The 27,420-nt window shown below is 45.2% G+C and overlaps 1 protein-coding gene across 1 annotated transcript in view; it reads left to right on the top strand.

The window, feature by feature from the left end:
- The window catches only part of PMP22 (peripheral myelin protein 22), a 38,228-nt gene extending 11,012 nt beyond the window's left edge, over positions 1-27,216 (top strand). The window contains exons 4-5 of the mRNA XM_064271811.1: positions 16,390-16,530; positions 25,927-27,216. Coding sequence (XP_064127881.1) covers positions 16,390-16,530; positions 25,927-26,090 — 305 coding nt within the window. The 3' untranslated portion in view covers positions 26,091-27,216. The remainder of the gene's footprint in view (positions 1-16,389; positions 16,531-25,926) is intronic.
- The last annotated feature ends 204 nt before the right edge of the window (positions 27,217-27,420 follow it).

The raw sequence follows: 27,420 nt of genomic DNA, 5'->3' as shown, positions 1-27,420 counted from the left end.
CATGTCTGTCTGTCTCTTGTGAGTGCCCTGCAGTTGCCTCCTGACTGGATTCCCTGTGCCTTTTCTGGCTGCCTCATTACTCATTTTTCATATGGAACCCAGCATAACACAAAAAAATATAAACCTGATCCTGTCACTCCCCAACTTAAAGCCTTTCAGAGGCTTCTCATTGGTCTCGATCTTCAGGTGAAAATCCGCAGTAAAGCCCATGGGAATCTACCCACACAATCCATTCCTGCATCCCTTTAAATCTCATCTACCATATCTCTTCCCCTCCATCTGGAATGTCAGCCTCTGTCGATTCCTTGAACAGGAAGGGCCACTTTCCACCTCGGCATTCCCTCCTTCCCTTCTTTCCTTCTATCCTTCCTTCCATCTATCCATTCGTCCTTCCATTCAGAACTGTTTGCTGAACAGCTGTCATATGTCTGACACCATTGTAGGTGCTGAGGAGACGAGAGTGAAGAGATGCCTCCCGTCTCACCAGGAGCTTTCAGTTTACTGGGCGACCAGTTAATAAACAGAGATGCTGTGGGGCAGGAGCCCTCCAGTAATGCAAATGGTTAGCAGGCTGGGCTGCTAACCAAAAGGTCGGAGGTTCGAGTCCACCCAGGGACACCTGTGAAGACAGACCTAGCGGTCTACTTCTGAAAAATCAGCCATCGCAAACCCTATGGAGCACAGTTCTACTCTGACACATTTGGGGTCTCTATGAGTTGGAACTGACTCCATGGCAACTGTTTTCTATTTTTTAAATATAGGGCAGTAATAGAAATAAAACAGAGTAAGGTGATGTGTGGTTGGTGTGGGGGGCTCTGAGGAGTGACCTGTGCAGGATAGCCAGAAGTTGGGTAAGATCAGCACCAGAGAGGAGGGGAACCTGGTGTGTTGGAGGGATAGAGGGCACAAGGGTGGAACGCAGATGAGTAGCTAGGCCCTGCTAGACCCTCGTGAGGAGTTTGTGCATACTGATGCATTTCCAGTTTTTAGGATTTCACTCTGACCTGCTCTATCTTGTATGTGTCTCAGCTGCCTTTTGTTCAAGTTAAAGTAACAGTCGACAGCGCTTAGAAGGCAGAATAGATCAGAGATCTTACAAAGTAGAAACGCACCAGTATATTTCCAGTGGCTGTCCTGAGTGATGGGACTCTTGTCGCATTTGTTGGTTTCCCTTTCCTGTGCTGCCCTATACATTTTCCTTGTTGTAAGCTTTTAATTTCATAATCATAGAATAGCCACCAGCGTTATGCCATGTTAGAAAATTAGTGTCTGCTTACAAATATGTCCTCTCTGCCTTGATAAAGATAATGGAATCCCAGGGCATGGCAGACAGGGTCCAAGAACAAGCGTCCACACAAGTACACTGGGGCAGAGATGAGTGAGGCCACTTCCTGGAACTGCGGTTTTCAAACTGATACCATTTGAGCAGCTCTGGTTGTGAGCTGGGGTAGGGTGGGGGGTGCCAAGCCTCCTCCTGAAGTCCCAAAGGGGCCTGTTTCCTGGCCACCCCCACCAATAGGGTGATTTTAATCCAGTGATCCAGAGCATTCCAGCAAAGCATGTGCCTTGCTGTTGAGTGAATGAGTAGTTTTTGCTTTGAATCTTCCAAATTAATAGTAATTCCAGGTACATATAAGAATTCTCCCATTCTGTCTGCTCTCTGTGGCCCTGGTGCAGATCAGACTGGGTCAGATGACTGGTGTCTGCACAGGATCTTGGGGAGCCAGGAGCTGGACAGGCACGGTGCTGGCCTTACCCTGCCCATCCGCCTGGTCTTCATAAGCTCCAGAGAATCAAGCTGAGGCAGGGCCTTGTCAGGGTTTATCTGCAGTGATGCCTCCCCTCGATACCTGGTACCCCAGTACAGAGCCCTTGCTTATCTCAGAAGAAAGAGAGTTGATCAACTTTTTCATACTGAGGTACCGAGGTGTTGGGCACATAAAATGTGTCCGTTCTGGAAGTGTGTTCATTTTTGAAGAGGCCTGTGTTCAACACCAGAACATGGAGGAAACCCATGTAATGCACATTTACACCCACACGTGCACACGCCAGTGAGTGCTTTTCCAGGGCCACCAGGCAAGCCTGCTTAGGCCACAGAGTGTGCATGTGGGCAGGCCCAGGAGAAGAACATGAACCCTCACTGCCTTTCTTCTCCATTCTAAACAACAACAAGCTCATGCCAGTCAACAGGATGTAGGCAGCATCCGAGCCATGCTTTGAGTTGAGAATTAGAAAAAGTATTGCCAGTCTCTGAGGCCAGGCATATGAGCCGTGCTATTCTCTTTGGTATGCGTCTTCAGAATGATTCCAGATACGGCCTGTTTATGCATTGGGTAGCATTGTCATTTCTGCAAGGGTATCAGACCATTTCCTCATCTGCGGCTGAGCTTTTGGACATATTATAGAAAATACAGGGGGCCCTCTGCATTTGTGGCTTCAAGTTTTGCAGTTTAACAGCTTTTTGGCTCCCTGGCCCAGCCCACAATCTCTTTCTAAGTAAGGGCTCTTGATTCTACAGGGTCTGTGGGAGGCTGGGGCCCTGGGGCCCTGCAGGGGAGGTACAGGCTATGGCTGTGGTATCCCAATGCCAATGTTTCAGACCTTAAGAATGTTTCTCTTCAAAGGCTAATATCCTGGAGGTGATACAGAATCCTTGTTTTTTCCTGGCTCTGAACCACATGACCCTGGAAGCTCCCAGTCTTTGCTTTTATTTTAAAAAGCATTTTAAGAATTTTATCTTACATTGCATCCCCAGGATTTTACCAGGCTGCAGATCATCCCCCGTATTTCAGGAGCAGTGATTGGCTGTGGCGGAGCCTGAGGTTGTGGTTGTTCATTTCTGGTGTCTGGGACCAAAGCTGCCTAGCGTGCAGTCCTCAGCCAGACATAGACTCCCAACGTTGGCAGGATCTGGAAGGCCATCATTCCTTCCCCCCGCCCCCAACCCATCTGAAGCTTCAGGCTCTTTTGCAATATACCCACCACATGTTCATCCCACCAGTGCTGGGGAACTCACTACCTTTCCTTTCCAAAGAGCTGATGTGATTCATTCATCTATTCTCCAATTATATCGAGCACATTCCGCATATTAGGCACTCTTCTAGAAACTTGGTGCACAGAGGTGAACAAGAAATACAAGGTCCCTCAAAATTTATTAGTGATCACCAGGGATGGAAGGGTGGGGGGAAAGGGGAACCACTGTTTAGGAAGCAGTGAATTTCTGTTTATGTTGTTGTTGTTGTTAGGTGCCGTCGAGTCGACTCCGACTCATAGCAACCCTATGCACAACAGAATGAAACACTGCCCGGTCCTGCGCCACCCTTACAATTGTTGTTATGCTTGAGCTCATTGTTGCAGTCACTGTGTCAATCCGCCTTGTTGAGGGTCTTCCTCTTTTCTGCTGACCCTGTACTCTGCCAAGCATGATGTCCTTCTCCAGGAACTGATCCCTCCTGACAACATGTCCAAAGTATGTAAGATGCGGTCTTGCCATCCTTGCCTCTAAGGAGCATTCTGGCTGCACTTCTTCCAAGACAGATTTGTTCGTTCTTTTGGCAGTCCATGGTATATTCAATATTCTTTGCCAACACCACAATTCAAAGACATCAACTCTTCTTTGGTCTTCCTTATTCATTGTCCAGCTTTCACATGCATATGATGTGATTGAAGATACCATGGCTTGGGTCAGGTGCACCTTAGTGTTCAGAGTGACATCTTTGCTCTTCAACACTTTGAAGAGGTCCTTTGCAGCAGATTTACCCAATGCAATGCGTCTTTTGATTTCTTGACTGCTGCTTCCATGGCTGTTGATTGTGGATCCAAGTAAAATGAAATCCTTGACAACTTCAATCTTTTCTCCATTTACCATGATGTTGCTCATTGGTCCAGTTGTGAGGATTTTTTGTTTTCTTTGTCTTGAGGTGTAATCCATACTGAATGCTGTGGTCTTTGATCTTCATTAGTAAGTGCTTCAAGTCCTCTTCACTGTTTATAGTGGTGGAAAATTTGGCAACGATTATTCGTGATGGATATACAGTGTGATTAAAATAATTAGTATCACTAAATTGTACATGTGAAAAACATTGAATTAGCAAATGTGTTACATATATATATTTCATGACAGTTTAAAAAAACACCAAAAAAGAAAAGGTCTCTGTTCCTGTGGAGCTTGTGTTTAGTTGGGGGAAACACAATAAATAACAAATAATTGTGCAGAATGGAAAGCGCTCTGCAGGAAACACATAGGGTGATGAAATAGAAAGTAACCGTTGGGGAAGAAATGGCTGGTTATGGAAGGCTTTTTTGAGAGATAATGTGCATTGAGACTGAAAAACAAAGAGGAACTAGTCATGTGAAGAACCAGAGGAAGAAAATTCTAGGAGTTGGTAAATAACTGTGAACATGCTCAGCTAATAACCAAAAAGTTGGAGGTTTAAGTCCAGCCAGAGGCACCTTGGTGATCTACTTCCGAAAAAATCAGCCATTGAAAACTCCATGGAGCACAGTTCTATTCTGACACACATAGGGTCACCATGAGTTGTAATTGATTCAGTAGCAACCAGTTTTTAACTAAATATGAAGGGCTGAGGTTTTGAGGCAGGAAAGAATGGATGTGTCCATCGATAGTGGGGGCCATTGTGACCGTGTGTGCTGGGCGGAGGAAGTGGCATGAAGTGAGGCAGGAGAGGGAGTGGGGAGCTGCCAGATCACAATGGCCTCACAGACCTAGGTACTGATGTGGGTAACCGAGACACCACTGAGGAGTTTAAGCAGACAAGTGGTGGGATTGGATTTGTGTTTTGCAGATCATTCTGTTATGTTGAGAATTCTGGGGGAAAGGCAAGAGAGAAAACCAGTGAGTAGTGGGGTTGTGGTGACAGTCCAGGCTGGGCATGATGGTGACAATGATGTGATGGTAAGGGTAGTAACAGGAATAACTCACGTGTTCTTTTCAGAGTTCTGCATTTAATCCTTATCAGACGTGTAGGTGGAGGCCTGGCTAGGGAGGTGGAGCAGAGCAGGGTGAGGACAGGATTTGCTGTGAGGACAGCATTTGTGAGGGATTGGATTTGGGCGGCTGGGGAAAGAATAACTGGAGATGACGCCTGGGTTTTTGGCCTGAGCAGCTGGGTCATGGATGACTTAATTGCTGCAATTTTTGGCCAAGATAGGGGAAACTGGGGAGGAACAGGGTTTTGGGGGGCAAGTGGTAGAAACTGGCCTTTATGTTTGAGCCGTCAGAGGAGATGTCAGCATAAAACCTTAGCTCAGGGGAGAGGTGTGGACAGGAAGTCAGTGTGTGGTTAATCCGTAGTGCGCCTGTGCGGGCAGGAAGTCAGGGTGTGGTTTGTTTGTAGTGTGCCTGTGCGGGCAGGAAGTCGGGGTGGTTTGTAGTGTTCCTGTGCGGGCAGGGTCAGGGGGTGGTTTGTCTGTAGTGTGCTTGTGCGGGCAGGAAGTCAGGGCGTCATTAGTCTGTAATATGCCTGCACAGGCTGAAGTTGGGGTATGGTTAGTCTGTGCGCCTGTGCGGGTAGGAAGTCGGGTCATTAGTCTGTTGTGTGCCTGTGAGGGCAGGAAGTTGGGGGCACGGTAGTCTGTAATGCACCTGTGCGGGCAGGAAGTCAGGGCGAGGTTTGTTTGTAGTGTGCCTGTGCGGGCAGGACGTTGGGGCCACGGTTAGTCTGTAATGCACCTGTGCGGGCAGGACGTTGGGGCCACGCTTAGTCTGTAATGCACCTGTGCGGGCAGGACGTTGGGGCCACGCTTAGTCTGTAATGCACCTGTGCGGGCAGGACGTTGGGGCCACGGTTAGTCTGTAATGCACCTGTGCGGGCAGGACGTTGGGGCCACGCTTAGTCTGTAATGCACCTGTGCGGGCCGGAAGTTGGGGCGTGGTTAGTCTGTAGTGCGCCTGTGTGGGCGGGAAGTCAAGGCATCCTTAGTCTGTAACGTGCTATGTTTTGTTGTCATGGTACTGAGTAAAGTCGCTTGGGCATAGAAGAGAGGAGAGGCAGAAAGGAGAAGAGGGCCCACAGCACAGTCGGGCACTCATTGTGGGTACAGGAAGTGGTTAGCAGAGGAAACTGGGAAGAAGCGGCCAGCGGTGTTGGAGCAATAACGTGAGATGTTATCTAAGAAATCACTGTCTTCAACCCAAACCTGTCCTCTTGTTTGTCCAGTCATTTCTGGAAGTTTTTATTCGTGCCTGGCAGCAGCGTTCTGTGTGCTCAGCTTGGGTTTTACCAAGTTACACAGCTTGTCCTCAAGGAGTGTAAGCCTTAATGGTGCCCCCGTGGCAACTCTGAAGGACTGCAGTTCGTTTTCCCTGTGACTCTTAAGATACTTGAAGGCCGAGTTCCATCTCTTCTTCTGTCTAGTTCTACTCTTCTCTTCTCCTGGTGATGTCGCCTCTTTTCAGTGGGTTCTCTGGAGGCCCAGCTGTGTGAAGTCCTGCTTCGAGGTAGCAGGCCTGGCCCCTGTTCTTGCCCTTCTGAAGTTGGGTGAATTGTTGGCTTGGTAGGCCAGGTAGGATTTAGTGAGCAGAGAATAAAGGGAGTGTCTCTCTCTTGGTGTCCCCGGATGGTACAAATGGCTAATGCACTTGGCTGCTGACAGAAAGGTTGGAGACTCAAGCCCATGCAGAGGCACCTCAGAAGAAAACCCTGGTGACCTCCTTCTGAAAAACCAGCCATGGAAAACCTTGTGGAGCACAGTTTTACTCAGACACGCATTGGGCCGCATGAGTTGGAGTCAACTCAATGGAAACTATTTTTCTTCCCTCTCTTTCTTCCCTTTTTACCATGCTGTTCCCTATCACATTCTTTTTTTTTTTTAAATTAATTTTTATTAAGCTTCAAGTGAACATTTACCATTCCAATCAGTCTGTCACATGTAGGTTTACATACATCTTACTCCCTTTTCCCACTTGCTCTCCCCCTATTGAGTCAGCCCTTTCAGTCTCTCGTTTCGTGCCAATTTTGCCATCTTCCCTCTCTCTCTATCTTCCCATCCCCCCTCCAGTCAAGAGTTGCCAACACACTCTCCAGTGTCTACCTGATTTAATTAGCTCACTCTTCATCAGCATCTCTCTCCCCCCCACTGACCAGTCCTTTTCATGCCTGATGATTTGTCTTCGGGGATGGTTCCTGTCCTGTGCCATCAGAAGTTCTGGGGAGCATTGTTTCTGGGATTCCTCTAGTCGCAGTCATACCATTAGGTATGGTCTTTTCATGAGAATTTGGGGTCTGTATCCCATTGGTCTCCTGCTCCCTCAGGAGTTGTCTGTTGTGCTCCCTGACAGGGCAGTCATCGATTGTGGCCGGGCACCAACTAGTTCTTCTGGTCTCAGGATAATGTAGGTCTCTGGTTCATGTGGCCCTTTCTGTCTCTTGGGTTCTTAGTTGTCGTGTGACCTTGGTGTTCTTCCTTTGCCTTTGCTCCAGGTGGGTTGAGACCAATTGATGTATCTTAGATGGCCGCTTGTTGGGATCTAGGACCCCAGGCGCCACAATTCAAAGTGGGATGCAGAATGTTTTCATAATAGAATTATTTTGCCCATTGACTTAGAAGTCCCCTCAAACCAAGTTCCCCAGACCCCAGCCCCTGCTCCCCATCGCATTCTTTATCTTCTGTGAACACTAAATCCAAGGAACGGCAGGAGGATAATTTAATTTGTTATATTCCAAACATGTTATTGAGATTCTCAGCAGCCTCGGTGAGTTGTTGTGGAAAATGAGGTGGAAAAACACATAGAGAGGGCAGCAGGAGTCCTTGTTTTTCTGCCTTGGGTCTGCCCCTAGAAATGTGTGACTGGGGTAGGTCTCCCGGCTTCCTGATGGCGGAGCGTGCACTGGGATAGACCCTAGAGTCAGTGTCCACCACATTGCAGGCCATCTGCTTCCTTTCAGAATATAATTGTGACATCTAGGGATCCTGGAAGCAGATAGCTTTTGAGCTGCACTTTGGGAATTGGTAGAATTTCAGTAGGTGAAGCAGAGGAGGGCTTTGTGCTTGGGGAAGGGCAGGTAATTTACTATAGTTCATGGGGGTGGGGTCTGAGAAGCAGTTCTTTCTAATATTGTTTTTACCATTATGCCTTTTTGCAAATTTGGGGGTATAAAAGGGGGAAACTCCGATTATTCTTCCATGAAGAGTTCCTTTTAAACCCAAAGATCTTGAGGGCAGGCCAGTCGTTCCCTGTTCCTTCTTAATCAACGCAGCTCATGATCAGGCAAGCAACTCCCCCTCTCCTCTCCACTGCCATTTTCTGTGGCAAACCCGACATTTCTGAGTGTGTCCTTTGGAATGTTCTTAAGAAAAAATTGTTCTTTGACAAAGTCAACTTGAAAAACATAGAATTTTAAAAAGTTAAACAGGAGTTTTTTTTAAATGGCAGGATTTTTCATAGCTCTTAATATTTCACTGTACATTCCGAATGTTCAAGGAGGGAGGTTAATGTATTTGACCATGGAACCCACTCCCCTCACCCTTTTTTTTTTTTTTTTTTGTATCAACTGGAGGAGTGAGTTTTCCATGGATAGTTATTTGGGAAACAAAGCCAAGCCTGACTAGGTTTCTAGCTTCCAGCAAGTGAGTAAACAAAGCTGCAAATAGCTTAACATTTTTAGGTAGTCTCAGGTACTTCTGTGACTGTGACATATTGCTTTTTCAAGTCCAAGGACTAGTTAGCAAATGAAGGCTATGAGTGTGAAACCCCATATATAAACTAGACTTTGGAAAACCAGTTCCTGTTCCTGACACTAAAACCAGTTGCCTGACTCCTGACTACCCCATATTGTGTCACAGTAGAACTGTGTTCCATGGGATTTGCAATGGCTAATTTTTCAGAAGTAGATCGCAAGGCCTTTGTTTTAAGGTTCCTCTGGGTGGACCCCTACCTAACCTTTCTTTTAGCAGCCACGCACATTAACCCTTTGTTCCACTCTTAATTTGGAGTGTGGTTAATTGAATGATTGCATCAGGCTTATCCAGAACACGGTGACATGAAGCCATTTGAGTTCACTAGTTGCCAGTTGTAGTTTTCACCTAGTTAAAATGCCTCCCATGATTGTGTGTTGAAAGAGCTTTCCATGTGGTCTCTGTCGTCCTTGGGAGCTCCAGGCAATGGGTTGTAAGCCCACGCATGGCTTTCCTGCCTGGCTTACTTTCTGCGTGGTCACAGGCAGAGTCAGCCTGAGACCCGACCCCCAGGTGGAGGCTGCCAGCTGGTCTGTATAAGAGGCTGAAGCCACGTGGTCTCTGGCATGCTCTAGCTGGTGAGCGGGGCATAAGGGCAAAAGCCACATTGTTTAAAACGGGGGCCTGCTGGAAATTCAGTTATTTCTGGAATGACATGTATCCTGAGAAATAAGGAAAATGACAAGTTATGTGCTGGCAGGGGGTTGAGGGTCTGGAGGTGGGGGTCCTGTCTTGGTGGTCATGAATTTTGACAATAGCCCAGCACTGTGCAAATACACAAGGTCTTAACTATTGCTGCTGTGATTCACCCCGCGGATGGCCTCCTTGCTCATCACTTTTTGCCTCATCGCCTCCTTAATTATGTTCTAATTCTCTTACAACTGCTATTTCTTGCCCTTTCAAGGGAACCTGTTCTCTTGAGTTAGAAAGCTTGTGTTAATTGCCCAGAGTGGGGCTCGGGTGTGGCAGGGGTGGGTGGCACCAGGCTGGCAGTGAAAGATGCAAAGGATGCAGATGAGCGCTACGTGCAGAAAGGCTTCATCCTTTCTGAGCCCTTAGCTCCCTTGGTGTAGGCCCCAGGCTAAGAATACAGCTGAGGGGGCTGATGTATTTCCTTCATTGCTTAGCTGCCACAGCAGGAATCTGACCTTGAAGCGGGCTTTGATCGTTGTGCAGTTCAAGCTTCCAGCTACCTACTGGGGAGCTGGGTCTGCTGCCAGGCGTGGCCCATGTCAGAAAGCTGTCAGCGGCCCATGTAGCCAACACTCCAATTAGAACAGTGGATCTGCAAGGAACTTTGGGGCTTTTCATTCTGGTGTTCAGCACCAAGGTTGGAGACTGGCTTAAAATGCCGCTACTGGGAATTCCAGAAATACTTGCCAGGGAAACTTGGGGCCACACGCTGAGCTAGGTTTGGAGAATGACAGTGGTTGCACAAACATACACTCTGCCAGTGATTGTAAACTTGTGATTCGGATGAAGGAAATTAGGAGGCATTGCTAGTTCAGGGGTCGAATTCTCACCTTCCATGTGGGAGACCAGGGTTCGGTTGCCAGACAGGCCACCTCATGTGTAGCCACCACCTGTCTGTCAGTGAGGCTTATGTGTTGCTATTATGCTGAATAGGCTCGAGCAGAGCGCCCAGACTCAGAAGAACTAGGAAGAAAGGCCTAGCAACATGCTCCGAAAATCGGCCAGTGAAAACCCCCTGGACACAGTGGTGCACTCCACAACTGGTCGTAGGAACAGCACAGGACTCGGCAGTGTTTCCTTTCATTGTGCACGGGGTTGCCATGAGTCGGGCCAACTCACTGGCAGCTAACAACAAAAACTACGGCTTGTGTAGAAGTTGACAGGTTTGCCACTTGGAATATTGGCCTTCCATTAGGTTCTGTCTGTATAAAGCCGGTTTGTAATTGACAGGTGTTTTTCATGCATCATAGTTCTTTCAACCCTAGTTACTTTTCTGTACAACTCATCGTTTTGCAGTAGCAGAGGACGGAAAACTATAGCCCGCAGGCCAAATCCTGCCCACTGCCTGAGTTTGTAAATAAAGTTTTATTGGAACACAGCCATGCCTGTTCATTTACACGCTTACTATGGCTGTGGCTACTTGAGTAGTTGGGACAAAGACCATGTGGCCTGCAAAGTCTAAAATATTTACTGTCTGACCATTAACAGATAAAGCTTGCTGACCCTTATGCTGAGGAATAGACATGAATTAATACCGAAGTTGTATCAAAATATTTCTGGAGTCCTGGCCTGTCCCCTAATAGTGTAGCTTGTGTAAACACTGTGGTACTCTGTTATAGCATTGCTTGGAGTGACCCATGTGGAGATGCCTTAAAAACTAAAGCCTTAAGTAGCAGTCGGTAAATGGTGTTTCTCCTGCCTCTCAACCTCAGCCTTTTAAATAGGGTTATTTTTATTTGTGCTACTCTTTCAACAGAGCTTTTAAATCTACTCCTGTGTTATATACCTCATGTTAGAGAAGAGGAATTGAAGGCCAAAAATTGCAAAGTGGCTGTTCTGCTGGAACCCAGGACTGCCTCCTCAGGGCCTCCTGTGGGGTCACACACCTGCCGTTCCCAGGGTGTGTGCTATCTGCTTTCCAGAACTGCCCTGGTCATTAGTCTGTGCCAGCTCTGAGGAATGATTCTGGCCTGGAGCAAAATCATAGGAATGTCAGAGTCTCAATAGGACACAGAAAGCTGATGCCGACGAGCGTTCTTGGGTCTTCAGCCAGCCTGTTGGGGCTGGGAAGGAGGCCCCTTTCTCCTGGCTTCTCTCTGTTTTTGGCTCTGTTCTTCCCTTGTTGCTCATAAGTGACGTCTGATTAGATGACATTTGAGGACAGGAAAGGCCCTCTCTCTCTTTGCATTGCAGAAGCCCGGTGCTGATTCCATGATGCCAGCAGCTCTCTGGCTTTTGGAATCCTAACCCTTCACTTACCAACTGCTGTGTTTTCTTTATTTTGTAATCTTTTAAACTGGTTTCAATTATTTTGAATATTGCGTTATTGCATAAGAATATTCTCTTTATTAAAAAAAAAAATCACACCATGTAGATCCACTGAAAGACCCTCAGTTGGCCATACTTGCTTTCATCCCTTTTCCAGTGCCTGGGGAAACCACTGATGGCAAGCAGTTTGACACATCTCTGTTAGATGTTTTTTCCTGTGAATACACACACAGACATTCATGTATGTGTAGTATTTTGGTGGGTGTTTGCTTAATGATACTATGTTGTATGTACAACTACACACCTTGTTCCCTTAAAGATCTTGTGAACATTTCATTTTCTAATTAATGATTTTTTTAAACTGCTGCAGAGTATGCCATTTTAGGGATGTGCTTTCTTTTATTTTCACCCATAGAAATAATGCAAAAATGAACATCCTTATTCATTTGAGTATATGTTCAAGTATTTATTCAGAATATAGCAGTTGAAATGTTTGGTCATTATGTATAGCCATTTAAAATTTTGAGTATGTTTTGCCAAATTGCTGGTCACAAAAGGATTATTATATATTAATTCCTGCCAACAATGTACACATTTACTATGCTGTTATCACTGGTCTTGATTTTTGCCAATCTTAGGGATAAAAATTGCTACCACACCCCTTACAGATTTGACTTGCGTCTCTCTGGTTACGAGCGAGGCTGAGCATCTTTTAATACGTTTGTTGTCTATGCGTGTTTCCTTTGTAGATTGCCTGTCCGTCTGGCTTTTACCTGTAGCTGTTTGGTCATTTGGGGTTTAATTTTGTGAATGATGTGAGCTCGAGATCTAATTTATTTATTTATTTGCCAAATGGTTAGGAACAGCACTTATTATCTATTGTATTTTTTTCTGATTTAGAATGATGTGTTTACTAAGTTCGCATGTGTAGTTCCATAATTTTAATTTATCCCATTGTTCTGTTTGCCTTTAATGGCTAATGCTGCGTCATTTGAATTGCTACAACTTTATATATAAATACAAGCATTCTGTGTCTATATATTCTGACATCTGATAGGTGATGGTGATGTCCTGTCTCATTATTTTGTTGTGCTGTTTTGTTTTTGTTCACTTTGTGTTTTGGTTTGCTTGGTTCAAAAATTTCCTTGGTTATTATTTTTCATTGTCTTTTAGATGCATTTTAGAATTATTTTGTTAAATATCGTAAACACATCCTGTTATGATAAAGAGTCAGGATAACGTTGACTTTGTAGATTATTTGGGGGAGAATTGGTACCTTTCTAATTTGGAGCGTTTCTCTCCAGGAGCAGTGTGTGTTTCAGTTTCTTCGGCACTTCTTTCATGTCCTTCGGTGAAGTTTGTCTACCGTTTTGGTGTTTTCTTTACGCCTCCCCAAGAATCGCTTTATTTTTGTCATATATGTAAATATTTTTCTATTTCAATAATTACTGCTCTTATCAGTATTAACTCAATTAATTTTTGGACTTATTTCATTCTTTGTCTGGCTTCTTGAGTTGAAAACTTAATTTATTCCTTTTTGGTACTTTTCTAGTGAATGTATCTACTACATATATTCTCCTCTGAATACTGCTTTGACCACATCCCTCAGGTTTGAAACAGAGTTTTCCCAATGTCTTGTCTTACTGAAGAGATTCTTACTTTTCATTTCAAGGGACTGTTTATAATATTATTTTTAAATTTCCAAATTTATTTTGACTAGTTTGTTATTTTTAATTTCTCATTCCTGTTTTCCTTTAGTTGTGCCTATGTAATTTCTGCTTTCTTTGAGAGTTATTGATTTTTTTTGTTGTTGTTGTTGCCTAATACATGGTCAGTTTGGGGAACTGTCCCATGTGTGTTTGAAAATAATTTATAGCCTCTGTTAATTGGATACAAATTTTTTGTATGGCTATTAGATTGAGTTTGTTAATTCTGTTATGTAAAATACCTATATTTTTCCTTATTCTTGATCTACTTGAATGATCTGTCTGAGAGAGATGCTGGAGTCTTCTGGTATGATTGTGGCTTTGTCAATGATCTTTTCCTTTATACTTTTTAAAGACTGTGTTCGTATGTAAATAATAATGACTGTTATGTCTGCTTGGTAAACTGGATCTTTCACCACTGTGTCTAGTTTGATGCTTTCCAGTTTAAATTCTGTTTTGTGTGATGCTCTTACCACTGCATCTGCTTTCTTTTTGTTAGTGTTTGTTTGGTATCTCTTTTTAAAATCGTTTTATTTTCAACTTGTTTGTTTTAGGTGTATCTTATGTATCATGGTGTAGCAAGGACGATTTAATCCAAGACGAAATTCCACGTCTTATAATCAATGACTTGAACCCATTCACATATATGGTGACTGATGATACAATTGGACTTACTATCTTAATGCATGTGTTTTAGCTATTGTGCTTATGGCTGAAAGCCTTCTTCTTCACCTTTGTATCCCTAGAGTCAAGCAGAGGGCCTGGTGTTAAACAGTAGGTATTTAACAGGTGCTCACTGAATAAAAACTTCCTTCCCCTAATTCTGATTTGACTTAGGAAACAGCTTGTTGCAACAGAGCTCAGTTGTAATGGGGTTGGGTCTAAAGTTCAAACTATCGATGAATGAAATTTCAAGAAGGATTTAGTTGCATTGTAAATCTAAGGAAATTCTCCCATTCATGTAGATTTCACATGTCAGATTTTGAGTTTTCTGTAAATATGAGGTCTGGTAGTGGTTCCTGCTGATAATGAAGGTGGAGCTGAGGACTGAGTAAAGTGATCTCAGACTTGGAGAAGAAAATCAAGGATATCATCTTCACCAGCCATGCCCATTCTGGCTGTGCACACTGAAGGACATTTTCTAACAAAAGTGCTATCACTTGGCTGTTCTAGCTCAGTGTTTTGTCTCATATTTCTTTGTGTTTCCAGCTGCACCTACCAGAGGGCTGGATAATTGGTCGATTAAAAACTATGGCAACATTAGTTTTATCGAAGATTGCCCTTCCAAAAGAACCACTACGCTGGGTAAAGAAAGACAGATTTAATTAAGGATATATAAAATAAAATCAGGATGGCTCACAACCCATTAGACATCTTTTCATAACTTAATTGACAGACATTGAAAAATTAAAAGAAGCGTATGTTGTGTTGTAGTGGAAAGAGCACAAGATTGGGAAAAGGGCCTCCCAGACTTGGCTGTGTTGCTTGGGATCATCAGAATGTGTCCGGAAATCTTTTTCTATACAAAGGAGCTGGATTAGTTGATCTCTCAGTTTCTTCCAACTCTAAAATACTTCCAACCGGTGTCTGAGAAATCTTATCTGAAACTCAAGTAACAGTTGACCTAACCACTGCCCTTAAAATTCAGCCATGAGCTACTTTACAACTAAAACCAGGTTCATCTTACTCAGTTATTGATTGTAAACTTTCCAGAGTTCATAGATTTGAATGCTGTATTAAGCATGCTGTGTGTTTCATTAAGCCATTATACATTAGCCAGCTACTGAGCTAAGAGGACAGAAACCTGTAGCTTCTCCAGTTGTGTTCCCTTGTTTAGGGAAGTGGCCACCTCGGTCATTCCTTGGCAATTGGAAGAAAGGATGTAGATGGCAGGGCCAGATGCAGACTTTCTAGGCAGGCACTGTAGATTTATTTGTGTCATGCTACATGGACCCAGTTTGTTTTCTCTTCTCCCTTCTTTCCTGGAATGACTACAATTTGTGGTAGATGATGAACTGGAGAGATGATGGGGTGCCATCCTTCTTTCCAGAATTTTGGTTGGAAACTTGGAGATTTGATCTAAGGTTCCAAACCAAAATCAAACCCATTGCTGTGGAGTCAATTTTTGACTCATGGTGACCTCATGTGTTACAGAGTGGAACTGCTCCATAGGGTTTTCTTGACTATAATCTTCACAGGAACAGATCACTAGGACTTTTCTTCCATGGCACCACTGGGTGGATTCAAACCACCAACCTTTAGGTTAGTGGTTGAGTGCAAACTATTTGTGCCACCAGAGACCCTGTGATCGTAAGGTTAAGGGTTCAAAAGATGAGAAATTCTAAGCCATGATCCTATCTTGAGGTTTGATCAAAAGAAAACTGCCCTTTGCAGGGCTAAGGTCAAGAAGTGACACAGCTTGGCCAACCAAGTGGACTTCCATAGTTCTACAAACCATACTCTTCCCCATCAGCATTCTCTTCCAACTGTGTCTAGAGTTAGTTTTGGCTCCAACACCATTTTCTTCTTCCCAGTCATCTCATGATTACTACACCATTAGCCTTGGGAAATGCGGATAATTCAAATGGTGGTTTTTCAACTATTCTTCTTGGGATTTAGCACTTCTAATAAGCCCTTCAAAGGCCTTTTGGCAAGAAGGCGAAAGGCCAAAGGGAGCTCTGAGCGAGACTCAGGTCTGCTTTAACATGCACACACCTCCGTGGCAAAAAGACTGGAAGGAAATTCAGTATAATTTTACCTGTTATTTACTCTCTGTGGTGGAACTGTAGATATTGTCTTATAACTCTTTTCTAATATTTGTACAACTAAACATGTACTGTTACATATTTTTTTTCAAAAGAAATCGTGACAGTGGATTGTCTGATTTCTGCCAGGAAAGAGGGCTCTGCTGCCTAGAAGGGCTGTGACTTCTCGCGGTCCTGGTGCATCTGGCCCCATGTTCCTTGTAGTGGAGCCCTCTCCTGACCATGGCTGACTTTGCTAACTGAATGTCTCTTCTCTCCAGAATGGCTGCAGTCTGTCCAGGCCACCATGATCCTGTCCGTTATCTTCAGCGTTCTGTCCTTGTTCCTGTTCTTCTGCCAGCTCTTCACCCTCACCAAGGGGGGCCGATTTTACATCACTGGAATCTTCCAAATCCTTGCTGGTAAGTGGCGGGCAGTAAAGTCCATGTGGAAACTAGACATATCCAAGGCTCCAGGCTGGTCAGTTAGTAGAAGAATGTGACCCCAGAATGGCCGATAATGTGTGTGTGTGTGTTTGTATTTGTACACATGTAACTCAGAATTTTGAGACTCTTCACTTATTCGTGAAATGAGGTGCGTGGGAAAGAAGGTGCATGGGACCTTTGGGAGGAATGTCCCCAACCACGCCAGACCTATCTCTAGAAATGAACGTATAATCTGGACAAATTATAAGTGATTGCTGAGGATATAAATAGAGCAGAGGCCAGTCTTGAGGGCTGTTTCTTATAGATTACTCTGTGCTCCAAGGAACCATCCCTGCGTCAGTGTAGAAAATGGCCCCTATGTGCTCAGAGCTGGCAAGGATGTTCTCAGGTATGTGTTTCCTACCTGTAAGCAGTGCTGAAGTCAAACAGACAAATTCCTGCTCTCTTATGTGCCAGGCTCTAGATCCACTGGGCTGTGACCTAATGTTGCCATCCTCTGATTCTTGATCTTGGCACCCATTTGGAACATGCCATCATTCCCAAACATGGGGCCACGACAACACACAAAAACACATGGGAAATCTCCTTCTTCTCCTCTCTAAAATGTCTTCAAGCTCTGCTTTGGGTAGGTTATTCTAGAGGCAGCTGTATCATCATATCCACAGTGCGAAGAGTCTTAGAAGCGTCCATTGCAGCAGAGGGTGACATCTTTCAACTTTTTCTTTTGGACAACATCTTGCTTCGTTGACTTACCCTTCTGCCCATTGACCACCGGCTGACTCAATCAACAGGGCATCGGCAGGAAGTAAGAGGCCAATATGGTGGTGAATTCTACAACCCAAGCATATAAATCAAACTCCACTTGTAACAGAGCACCTCTAGGTCTGGGAATGCTGGCAGCAGTAGTACTGTGAGGTGTTCCCAGTTCTGCCACCCTGAGTAGGCAAAGGACACAGCACCTCCTGTTTTAGGTGGTGTCTGAATTTACATGGTGCTGCGTCACCGCCCTGTGAAAACAGCGCATGCGTCCTTGATGGATGAATGGACAGATTTAGTGGCTCGGACAGGGTTTTATGGGGAGACACAGCTTGATGCTGAGTGTCGAGGACCTTTTCCAGAAGCCAGAGAGTCACCCTTTCCTATAGAAAGGATTAAACTGGAGAGCCACTTCTCACTAACAGTTCAACACACCATTTCAGTGTTCATGGCTGTGGGATTTCAAAATTAAACAGTTCTTTGCCCCTTGCACAGGTTTTATTATATGAAGCCAAGCTCCTGGTTGGTTGCCAGTGTTGTTAAATTACAAATAATGGAGTAACATGTCATTTCTAGGTACTTTAGAAGCAAAGGGTTATCATGATTCCCTTCATTTCCAGAGGTAATGCAGAAAACTGAAATGTATTCTGGGGTTTCTGTTTTGGCTCACTGTTTATAGATGAAAGTATTCATTGCGCTAATGGTTGTATCTTTAAGATAAATTAATATAGATTTATGAACCAGAAGTTTCATGAAGTATACTTAATCTCTGAGCTTGTTATTTCAAATGAGTAAACTAGGCTGGGAGAGGGTAAATGAATGCCCAGCGTCACTAGCTCACGGCAGGGACCATGTAGCCCTTCCATCCCCGGCACCCATACCATGTGGACTGAATAGAGAGAGATGCCTTTTTATATTTAAGAGATGCAGAATCCACCAACATTTTTAAGGAATGTAAAATCCAAGACACAAACCGATTTCTATATTATTTTTTACTGAAACAGATTTACAGTGAAAGAAATGTCAGTTTGTACCATTCACCATCTCTGAGGTTACAAGCATCTGTGCTGAGTCAGAACGTGTACTGTTGGAACAAGTCAAACTAAAAATATTGGACTAAGAAGAGCTAAGTTACCATGGAAGGGCTTTTTCAGAGCTGGTACCCGCTTCCTCTGCATCCTGCCCACTGAGATATCTCAGTCGTACATTCTCTACTAGTGTCTTTTTAGCTATGTCTTTTTAGACTTCAGAGCCATTGTCTTACACGTTGCGAATGCATCGTAGGCTCTGCTCTGGAGTGTTAAGTATTTCACGTCAGCCACAAAACCTTAGGTGTTGAGATTTTCTAATCTTCCAAAGGGTATTTGCTAATCTATACTTGTTTCTCTGCTTTGATTCTCCTCTGAGTTCATTACAAGCATTTTGGAACTCTGATATTTAAAAAAAAAAAAAAAAACTTCTAAATTTAAAAGCATGTGATTTGCTCGTTTGTTATCCCCTCAGATCTAGCTTATCTCTCACAAGACCTGGTTTTCAGTTAGTCAGTTTAGCAATCCGCATGTGAATGAGAGGGTACCCTGACTGGGAAGTGCTGAGCCAGAATATAGCTTGTAACTTATAAGTCCTCAGGATGGTGTTCTCAGTCAGCGTCATTTGAAAGTTAGTCTTCCCAGAACCTCCTATCTCTAGAATGTTTCATTTGACATTGTTGTAATTTTTCCACTAAAGCTTGAAAATAAAGAGTAGAGTCTTCCTTAGAGATTTCCTGACTTCTTTACTATTTAATGATTGTAAATCAACTGTGGTGTGTGCTCACGCACGTGTGTATGTGTGTGTTTCCCAAGTTAGAGCCTACGATGGAGCCAGCAACTAGGGAGAAAATCAGGGCAGGGCTGTTGGAGATGAGAGCTGGTGACAGCCTGAGAAGTGATACCTTAACATCAAGGAGCAGATCAGGAGAGCTCAAGGAAATAAGCAAACAAAAACCTGAGAGGAGAGGAAGAGAGGGCGAAGGAAGATGAGAGATCCTCCAGAAATCACCGTCTGTAAACCACAGAGTCTGCCGGCCACAGCGTGCTGCTTCCATGCAGGGCACGGGCACCTTCAAATCCTAAAGTGTTTTCAGTGGAAACCACCAGCATGTTTGCTGAGTCCTCAGAGTGGCTGAGTTAGACTGGATTATCTCTGCATAGCTTCCTTCTGGAAGGGCCAGGCTCTGGTCTTTATAGATCATAGACATGAACTTGTAAGAAAAGCAGATGAAAGGTGTCGGGTTCTTCTGGCTGACGGGGGGTTTAGGGTTGTTTCTGCCTCTTTCTAGATTACAGGTCTACCTGATTTGCTGCCTCATCCCCTTTTCCATTTCATAATAAAACACCAGTTCTCAAGTTAAAGAACTGTCTTTCCTTGATTATATACTTCATAGGTTGGCAGGAGACCCTGGTGGTGTAGTGGTTAAGTGCTATGGCTGCTAACCAAAGGGTCGGCAGTTCACATCCAGCAGGCGCTCCTTGGAAACTCTATGGGGCAGTTCTACTCTGTCCTATAGGGTCGCTATGAGTCGGAATCCACTCAACAGCACTGGGTGTGGTTTTTAGGTTAGCAACTCCCTGAAGAGGTTGAGGGGTCTCTTCATCTAGTTCAGTGAGTCTCATTAGACGCTCATCAGAATCACCTGGGGTGCTTTTTAAAAACACCAGTGCCCAGGCCTCATCCCCAGAGATTCCGATTTAACAGCTTTGGGGTGGGGCTGCTCCCTTTGTGACTCTAATGATCATCCAGGTGAGAACTACTCTGTAGTCATTAACTGCCCTCTCAGCCCACTGTGGAGCCCTGGTGGCACAGTGGTTAAGAACTTGTCTGCTAATCAAAAGGTCAGCAGTTCAAATCCACCAGTCGTTTTTTTTTTTTTTTGGAAACCCTGTGGGGTAGTTCTCCCTTGACCGATGGAGTTGCTATGAGTTGGTTTTTTTAAGCCACTGTAGGAGTCCCTGGGTGGTGCAAACGATTGAGCACCCAGCTGCTAACTGAAAGACTGGAGGTTTGAATCCCCCCAGAAATGCCTCTGAAGAAAGGCCTGATGAGCTATTTCAGAAAAATCAGCCTTTGAAAAACCTTACGGAGGACAATTCTATTCTGACATCCATGGGGTCATCATGAGTCAGCATCGACTCCATGGTAGCTGGTATGGTTCCCCATAGACAGCTGATCCCACTCATGGGCCATAGATTCTCCTAAACCCTTTCTTTGAGGAGGGCCATCCCCATCCTATATCTGGGTTTTGGAGTCATTCTCATTTTCAGAGCCTGTAGCCATATGTTCCCAGAGAGTAGCTATCCTCACCTTAGCTCTGTTGGTTTAGGTTACACTAGATGAAAAAACACACGGAATTCATGTAAATACAGACCTGAAAGGAAAGATTTATTTCACTACTTGCACCCAGTACTAGCTCCCTGCATAGAGGGCCACCTATAGAGGACCCTGATTAACTGTTTGCTGGATGATTGGATGGTTGTGTTCCCTTGGCAGACTCCAACTCGGGTCCAGTGTGTACTTCCTACTTATTGTAATCAAGAACAGAAAAGATAATAGAAGAAGACTCCTGAGCTTCGTTTTTTCCATTTGTTTTGTTCCTGTAGTTTTAGGCAGATCAATATATTCAATAAAAAAAAAAAAAAAATTTTTTTTTTTTTTTCCAATACTTAGAAGGAAAGAATGGGGAGGATTAATAAAAGCACAATACCCTACTTGTTCTGGATGGCTCAGACAGCTTGTGTTGGGTTCCACGTTTAGGCATCCATGTTAGGAGTGAATCATTGTAGGTGGTCACTGGCCATGCCCAGGTCAGAGTCCAGCAGTGTTGTGGTGACTTTGTGGCAGCACTGGGCACTTGGGGTGCTAGAATGGTAATGGGGCCAGTGGGAGCACAGGAGGGATCTGGGTAGGTCAGACTCAGAGCCCAAACTGTGCAGGGTGACAGGCCCTACAGCCTCTTCCTGTACCACCTGTTACCCTAAGGATGAGCCTGGAGTGAGGCAAGGCACTCACTCATCAAGCCAGGTGGTGACCTACTTGCCTTTTACTGGCTCCCTGGTCTCACTTTACATTCACTTTGTGGCCAGCTTTGCTCTGGCTTCTTCCCTAGGCTCTCAGATGAGACTGCTTTGCAGAGGCCACCAGTGTCCACTTCGATGTCTTTAATTTTCGGGATCACCTCACCCTTTTTAATACTGTCACCTACTCCCTGCTTGAACCTCTTTATTCCCTTGGCTTCTAAGATAGCATCATTTTCCCAGTTGTTAGCTGCTGTTGAGTTGGCACCAACTCATGGCGACGCATGTACGACGGAACAGAACACTGTCCGGTTCTCAATCAGACAGTGTTCTATTGTGATCTGTAGGATTTTTACTGGCTAATTTTCAGAAGTAGATCTTCAGGCCTTTCTTCCTAGACTATCTTAGTCTGGAAGCACCACTGGAACCTGCCCACCAGGGGTGATCCTGCTTGTTTTTGAAATAACCGAATGTTGGTGGCATAGCTTCCAATATTGTAGCAACATGGAAGTCACCACAGAACCACAAACTGACAGATGAGTGTTGGATTTCCCAGTTGCCCAAGTTCAAAAACCAGGCAGTCATGCTAGACTGCTGTCTCCCCATCACCCCATCCCTGATCTGTTCCTGATTTCTGCCATCAGGTAGCACCTGGCGTAGGCATTATCACCTCCATTGTTTCCTCTTAACCCACTATGCTGTGGCAGCTATTTAAAAGCCTCCTCATTCATCTTCCTGCCACTTGTCTCTTCTCTCAGATCCACACCACTTCCCTTTTTCACACTGCTGCTGAGTGATCTTTTAAAAACACACATCTGATCATGTTTCCCTCTGTTTAAAGTCCCTTAGAGGCTTTTCATCACAACTTCCTTAATACACCATTAAGGCTTTCTCTTTCCTGACTCTTAGTGAGCTTTCCAGCCTCATCATGTGAGGCTCTGTATTTGGGACCTGCTGGTGGCTTCCACCAGGCTTGCTCAGTCTTCTTTGCCTCCCTCATGCTGTTCCTTCTACCTGAAATTCCCCTCCCACCTGTCTTCACCTGGCTCACTGTCACACATCCTTTAGACCCATGTATCAAAAGGATGTCATCTCCCCCCGTAAGGCCTCTCCGATCCCCCAGTTTGAACTTGGTGCCCATCCATGTCCTCGGGGCACCTAGTGTGTTTCACTCTCTTTAAGTCACATCAGACTGTACTGAACACATCTGCCGACATGTCTGTGTTCGGGCGACACCCCTGAAGGTAGGGACCATATCCCGTTTATCTTCGTTCTCTCCACACCCAGACGCGTTGCCTGCACGTAGTTCTTGTTAGCTGCTGTGGAGTCGACTCTGACTCTTGGTGACTTACGTGTAACAGAGTAAACCATTTCCTGGTCCTGCATCATCCTGATAATCGGTGGCCACCATTGTGGCTGTTGTGCCAGTCCATCTCACCAAGGCTCTCCCTTACCCTTGTTGGCACTCTGCATCACCAAACATGATGTTCTGTTCCAGCGATTGGTCCCTACTGATGAGGTATCCAAAGCGAGTTGGACAGTGTTCTGTTGTGATCCGTAAGGCTTTCCATTCATTAAGTGCTTACTGAACCAAACTGAATGGACATAAAGACACAGAGAATTCTCTCAGTTTCTTTCTCTGCCTTTGGCCCCTTGGTTGCTCCCAGGGCTTTGAACTGACTTGTTCTGATTTGACCCCCCTGCCGAGAATTTGCTTTGCCACCCAGATATACTGAATCACAGTCTACAGTTTAATAAGATGCCCAGGTGGCTCTTATGTATGATAATTGCTCTGCAGTAGAGCAGTGGGTCTGAAAATTTATCATATGTAAGAATCACCTGGGTATCTTGTTAAAATGTAGATTATGATTCAGTATCACTGGGGTGGAAATTCAAATTATCAACAGGGGTTTGAACCAGAATGAACTGATCGGAAGCCCCGGTCTTGAGACTTCTTCTTCAAGAGGGCGTTGGGAAGACTTCTCAGGAAGCTGTTGCAGACCCAGCCATCTGAGACAGGTGGGAATGACTATGACTTCAGTGATCAGCACTTGGATGTTGTGTGGATAGGGCCAGTGTCCTTGTGACTGCAGCTGACCTACATTCCTGGACTTGGGCCCCTCCCAGGGTTTCCAGGCCACTACCGAAGTACAGATGGCTCATCTCTTGTGTCAGGAGCCTGGCTTCCCCCACCGTGGTGGACCTCTAGAACGCGTTCCCGCCGACTGGTTGCTAAAAAAGCAAGTCGCGGTACACGTACAGGGAGGAATTTGGCTTTTGGGGCCTATGTTGTATGTCATTAACTGCTCTGCCCTGAGTGGACCTCAGGGCTCATTTATTGCTTTACATCCAAACAGTCTTATAATAATATATTCCCCTAAAATGTCAGTCTCCTGACAACAATAATTATAAAATGTTGTCCTCTCTTTGGCTTTGCAAGTATCTAAACTTATTGCATATCACAGTTAAGTTTAAATTTATTCATTTCTGAGATTCTGTCATGGCAAATGTTGTGCAAATTAAACCATCCAGTTAGTCACTGCGCTGGTTTATCCTGCTGCCCCTGGCCTCTTGGTCAAAGTCAGAACCTGGTATTTTCTTCTTGCACAGCTATGGAGACATTGCTTATCCCAGGGCAGGTTAGGACACAGCCCTCCTTTGGAAGCTCTGCCATCAAGATAAGCCTTGTCCTACCGTTTTAGTTTCTGATTGATGGGAATGGCTAATTCACTCAGCTGCTAACTGAAAGATTAGAGGGTCGAGTCTACCCATAGGCACCTCAGAAGAAAGGCCTGGTGATCTAATTCTGAAAATTCAGCAGTTGGAAACCCTCCAGAGCACAGTGCTACTCCGACACACGTGGGGTTTGCCGTGAGTCAGAGTCGAGCTGACCTGACCAGATGGCGACTTGCTAAGCTGGCTCTACACCTTTAGCACTGTGTTAGCGTCTCACTTTCTGCTTACCCTTCCTTGGACAAGCTTCCTTTTTTATAGCTCTGCCCCCGTTCAGGTAGGTCAGCCATAGTTCAAGACACAGCTTCAATATTTCTTCAGGACAAGATAGAGCACTTTAGAGAGGTGAGACGTGGGACAGTGCGGGAAGATATTTGAGGTTCACAAATTTCAAGGCAAATAAAGTGTGTTCCCAGCAGATCGAAACTGCTGTTTTCTTGAACAACAATTCACCAGCCATGGTTTCCCTTCAGACACAGACATCTCTGCTATCTGCTGAATTTTCTGTAGGTAGCAGGTCCTGGCCCTGATCCCACTATAATCCCAAGCCTATTGTGTGGCTTTCTCAGTGGGGGCCGATTGAGTGGGAGTTTTCTCCTTTGCCTTGCAAAAGAAAAGTCTTATCAGGCTGGTTTATGGACCATATTCTCACTTCTGCACTTTGTTCAAACAAAGTTGCAGTGTCTGGTCAAATAGCAGCCCAAATAACAGGGAGGTTAGATGTAGGTGGTCTGGGCCGTGGGGAGCTTTGGAGCCTCACGGATCCCACATGGCATGCTGGCTTTATAATGGAGTCACTCAGAGCCTCTCAAAGGCCCTGCTTTTAGGAGGGAACAGACCAGGCTTTGTGCAGTTCACTGGGCCCCCACCCCCTGCAGAGAGACTGTCTTCTTGGTCACGGATGGTTGGGCTTGAACTTGGCTGCTCTACAAGGCCCAAGGTGGAGGCTTTTCTTCTCTTCCCACACCAAAAGGCTGCACTGGTGGGCAAGGGAGGGTGGCTTTACCTCCCTGTGTATTTGATGCCTTTTCAGCCCAGACTTGATGCTTGAGTTAAAGCCCTGGGGCACCAAGAAGTGTTGAAAGGGACACGGTGAACGTGCACTTGCCATTGACAGTCTCTCCCTCTGCGTCTTTGTTTCCTCCTCTTGGCATCTCCTTCCTTCCTCATTTCTTCCTCATGCTCTTCTTCCTGCCCACACTTCCCTTTGTATGCCTGGTGATGTCCATGAGCATTGCCCGGGGGGACCACAGGCCCAAGTGCTTTTGCCATGGCACAGCTCAGACAATGATAGCACCCCCTTCACTGTCCTTGGATTCTGTAATGCCCCCGTGCACTGATAGAGTGAGTGGCTCATGGGGTCCGAAGGGCTTCCACACCCAGCCACCCTTGGAGAGAGATAGGCAGTTTATCTTGTAACCTGCGTTCTTTCTATCCGCCTCTGTGGCTTGGAGGTTGGTGACAGTTAAAGGAAGAAGAAGTGGGGTGGAAAGCATGACGGGGGCCCTAAGACATGATGCCTGGATCACTTCCCTTGGTGCTGTGTTTTAGAGCCCCCTTCTCTCAGTTCTGGCCCTAGGAGCAGATTCCTTCCACAGCCAGAAGGCTCTCTCACAGAATCATGTATCCTTCCTGCTGCTTCTCCCCAAGAAGCCAAGACTGGGAGTTCTCCTGTGTGGTGTGTGTGTTTTGGAGAGTAGTATCATGGCTGATGAGAACAGCAGGGAGCACGTGGGCAGGGGCCATGGTCTAGTGGGTCTGGTGGCTTCATTGGGGATGGCGGAGGGGCTCCCCACAGTGCCCTCTCACCTCTCATCCCCTCCTCCCCCAGGTCTGTGTGTGATGAGTGCAGCATCCATCTTCACGGTGAGGCACCCAGAGTGGCATCTCAACTCTGACTACTCCTACGGCTTCGCCTACATCCTGGCCTGGGTGGCCTTCCCCTTGGCCCTGCTCAGCGGTGTCGTCTACGTGATTTTGCGGAAACGTGAATGAGGCGCCCAGACAGACCCTCTGAGTCTCTGAGCATACACAGGGAAGGGAGGAAGGAAACCAGAAAAAAAAAAAAAAAAAAAAAGCTATCCAAAACTCAAACCAAACCAAACCAAAAGTAGAGAAGGGGGGTTACTGTTGATTAAAGATGTATATAATATCTACGGTTTATAAAACCTATTTATAACACTTTTTACATATATGTACATAGTATTGTTTGCTTTTTATGTTGACCATCAGCCATGTGTTGAACCTAAGGGAGTATCTAAAGAACTTTAAATCCTAACAGTATAATCAAGCTCAGTATTTCTGTTTTGTTTTTTGTTTTGCCTGGAAATGACAAAATAACTCCATCTCACCCTTTCCCTTTTATTGGAAAGAAAAGACCTCCCTCCCGCTCCACCTCATTTAGAAAACCAAAGTGTGGGTCCAAGCCCCAGATGGCCAGATGCCCTTTTATTGTGGGTGACCCAGTGCATTAAACATGGACATCCACTGCCTGGACCTCTGTGTGAAGTCTTAACGCACACACGGACAAAATTCCCCCAAACTGGAGCTCTTGGCACAAACACAGCTGTGGCTTTGGGATCCTCGCCCTTCTGGGTGGGTGTTCCCACCATGCATCTAAAGGAGAAATCAGTGACAACAAACCTGTGAAATGGTGCTATGTATTTACCATTCCTTGTTATCACTAATCATCTAAACGACTCACTGGAAATTCAATTAACAACTTTACAACATAAAGTAGAATGGAGGCCTGCATAATTTTGTGTAATATAAATGGTTTATAACCCCCGTTGTACCTAGCTAGGCTGCTATTATTACTATAATGAATAAATAATAAGCAAAGCCTTGATCTCGCCCACAATTTTCTTACAGTCAGAGCTTCGGGACAAGCCTCTAGACCTCCTGAGGCCATGAGTTTCCCAGGCTTGGCTGGGTCTAGACTGTTCTCTGCCTCCAAGGACTGTCTGGCAATGACTTGTATTGGCCACCAACTGTAGATGTATATACGGTGCCCTTCGGATGCTAAGACTCCAGACCTTTTTTTTTTTTTGGCTTTGCTTTTTCTGATTTTATACCAACTGTGTGGACTAAGATGCATTAAAATAAACATCAGAGTAACTCACTGGTATCTACTGGATTTTTGTGGGGCCTGGGGCATGGTACAAATTATAGTATGGTGAAGAGCACCTGAGGACAGCAAGGTTGTTCTGATCTTGGCTGGAGCAGGATGCTGAGGGACAAAAAGCACAGCTTTCTTCCGGGCTACAGAGAGCACACCATGTCTTCAGAAGCCTGTACAAACGTGTGATGGTGGGAGGGGCGTGGG

This window comes from Loxodonta africana, chromosome 18 (genome assembly GCF_030014295.1).
Source record: "Loxodonta africana isolate mLoxAfr1 chromosome 18, mLoxAfr1.hap2, whole genome shotgun sequence".
NCBI classification, from domain to species: Eukaryota; Metazoa; Chordata; class Mammalia; order Proboscidea; family Elephantidae; genus Loxodonta; species Loxodonta africana.
This window is presented reverse-complemented; position numbering and strand designations above follow the sequence as displayed.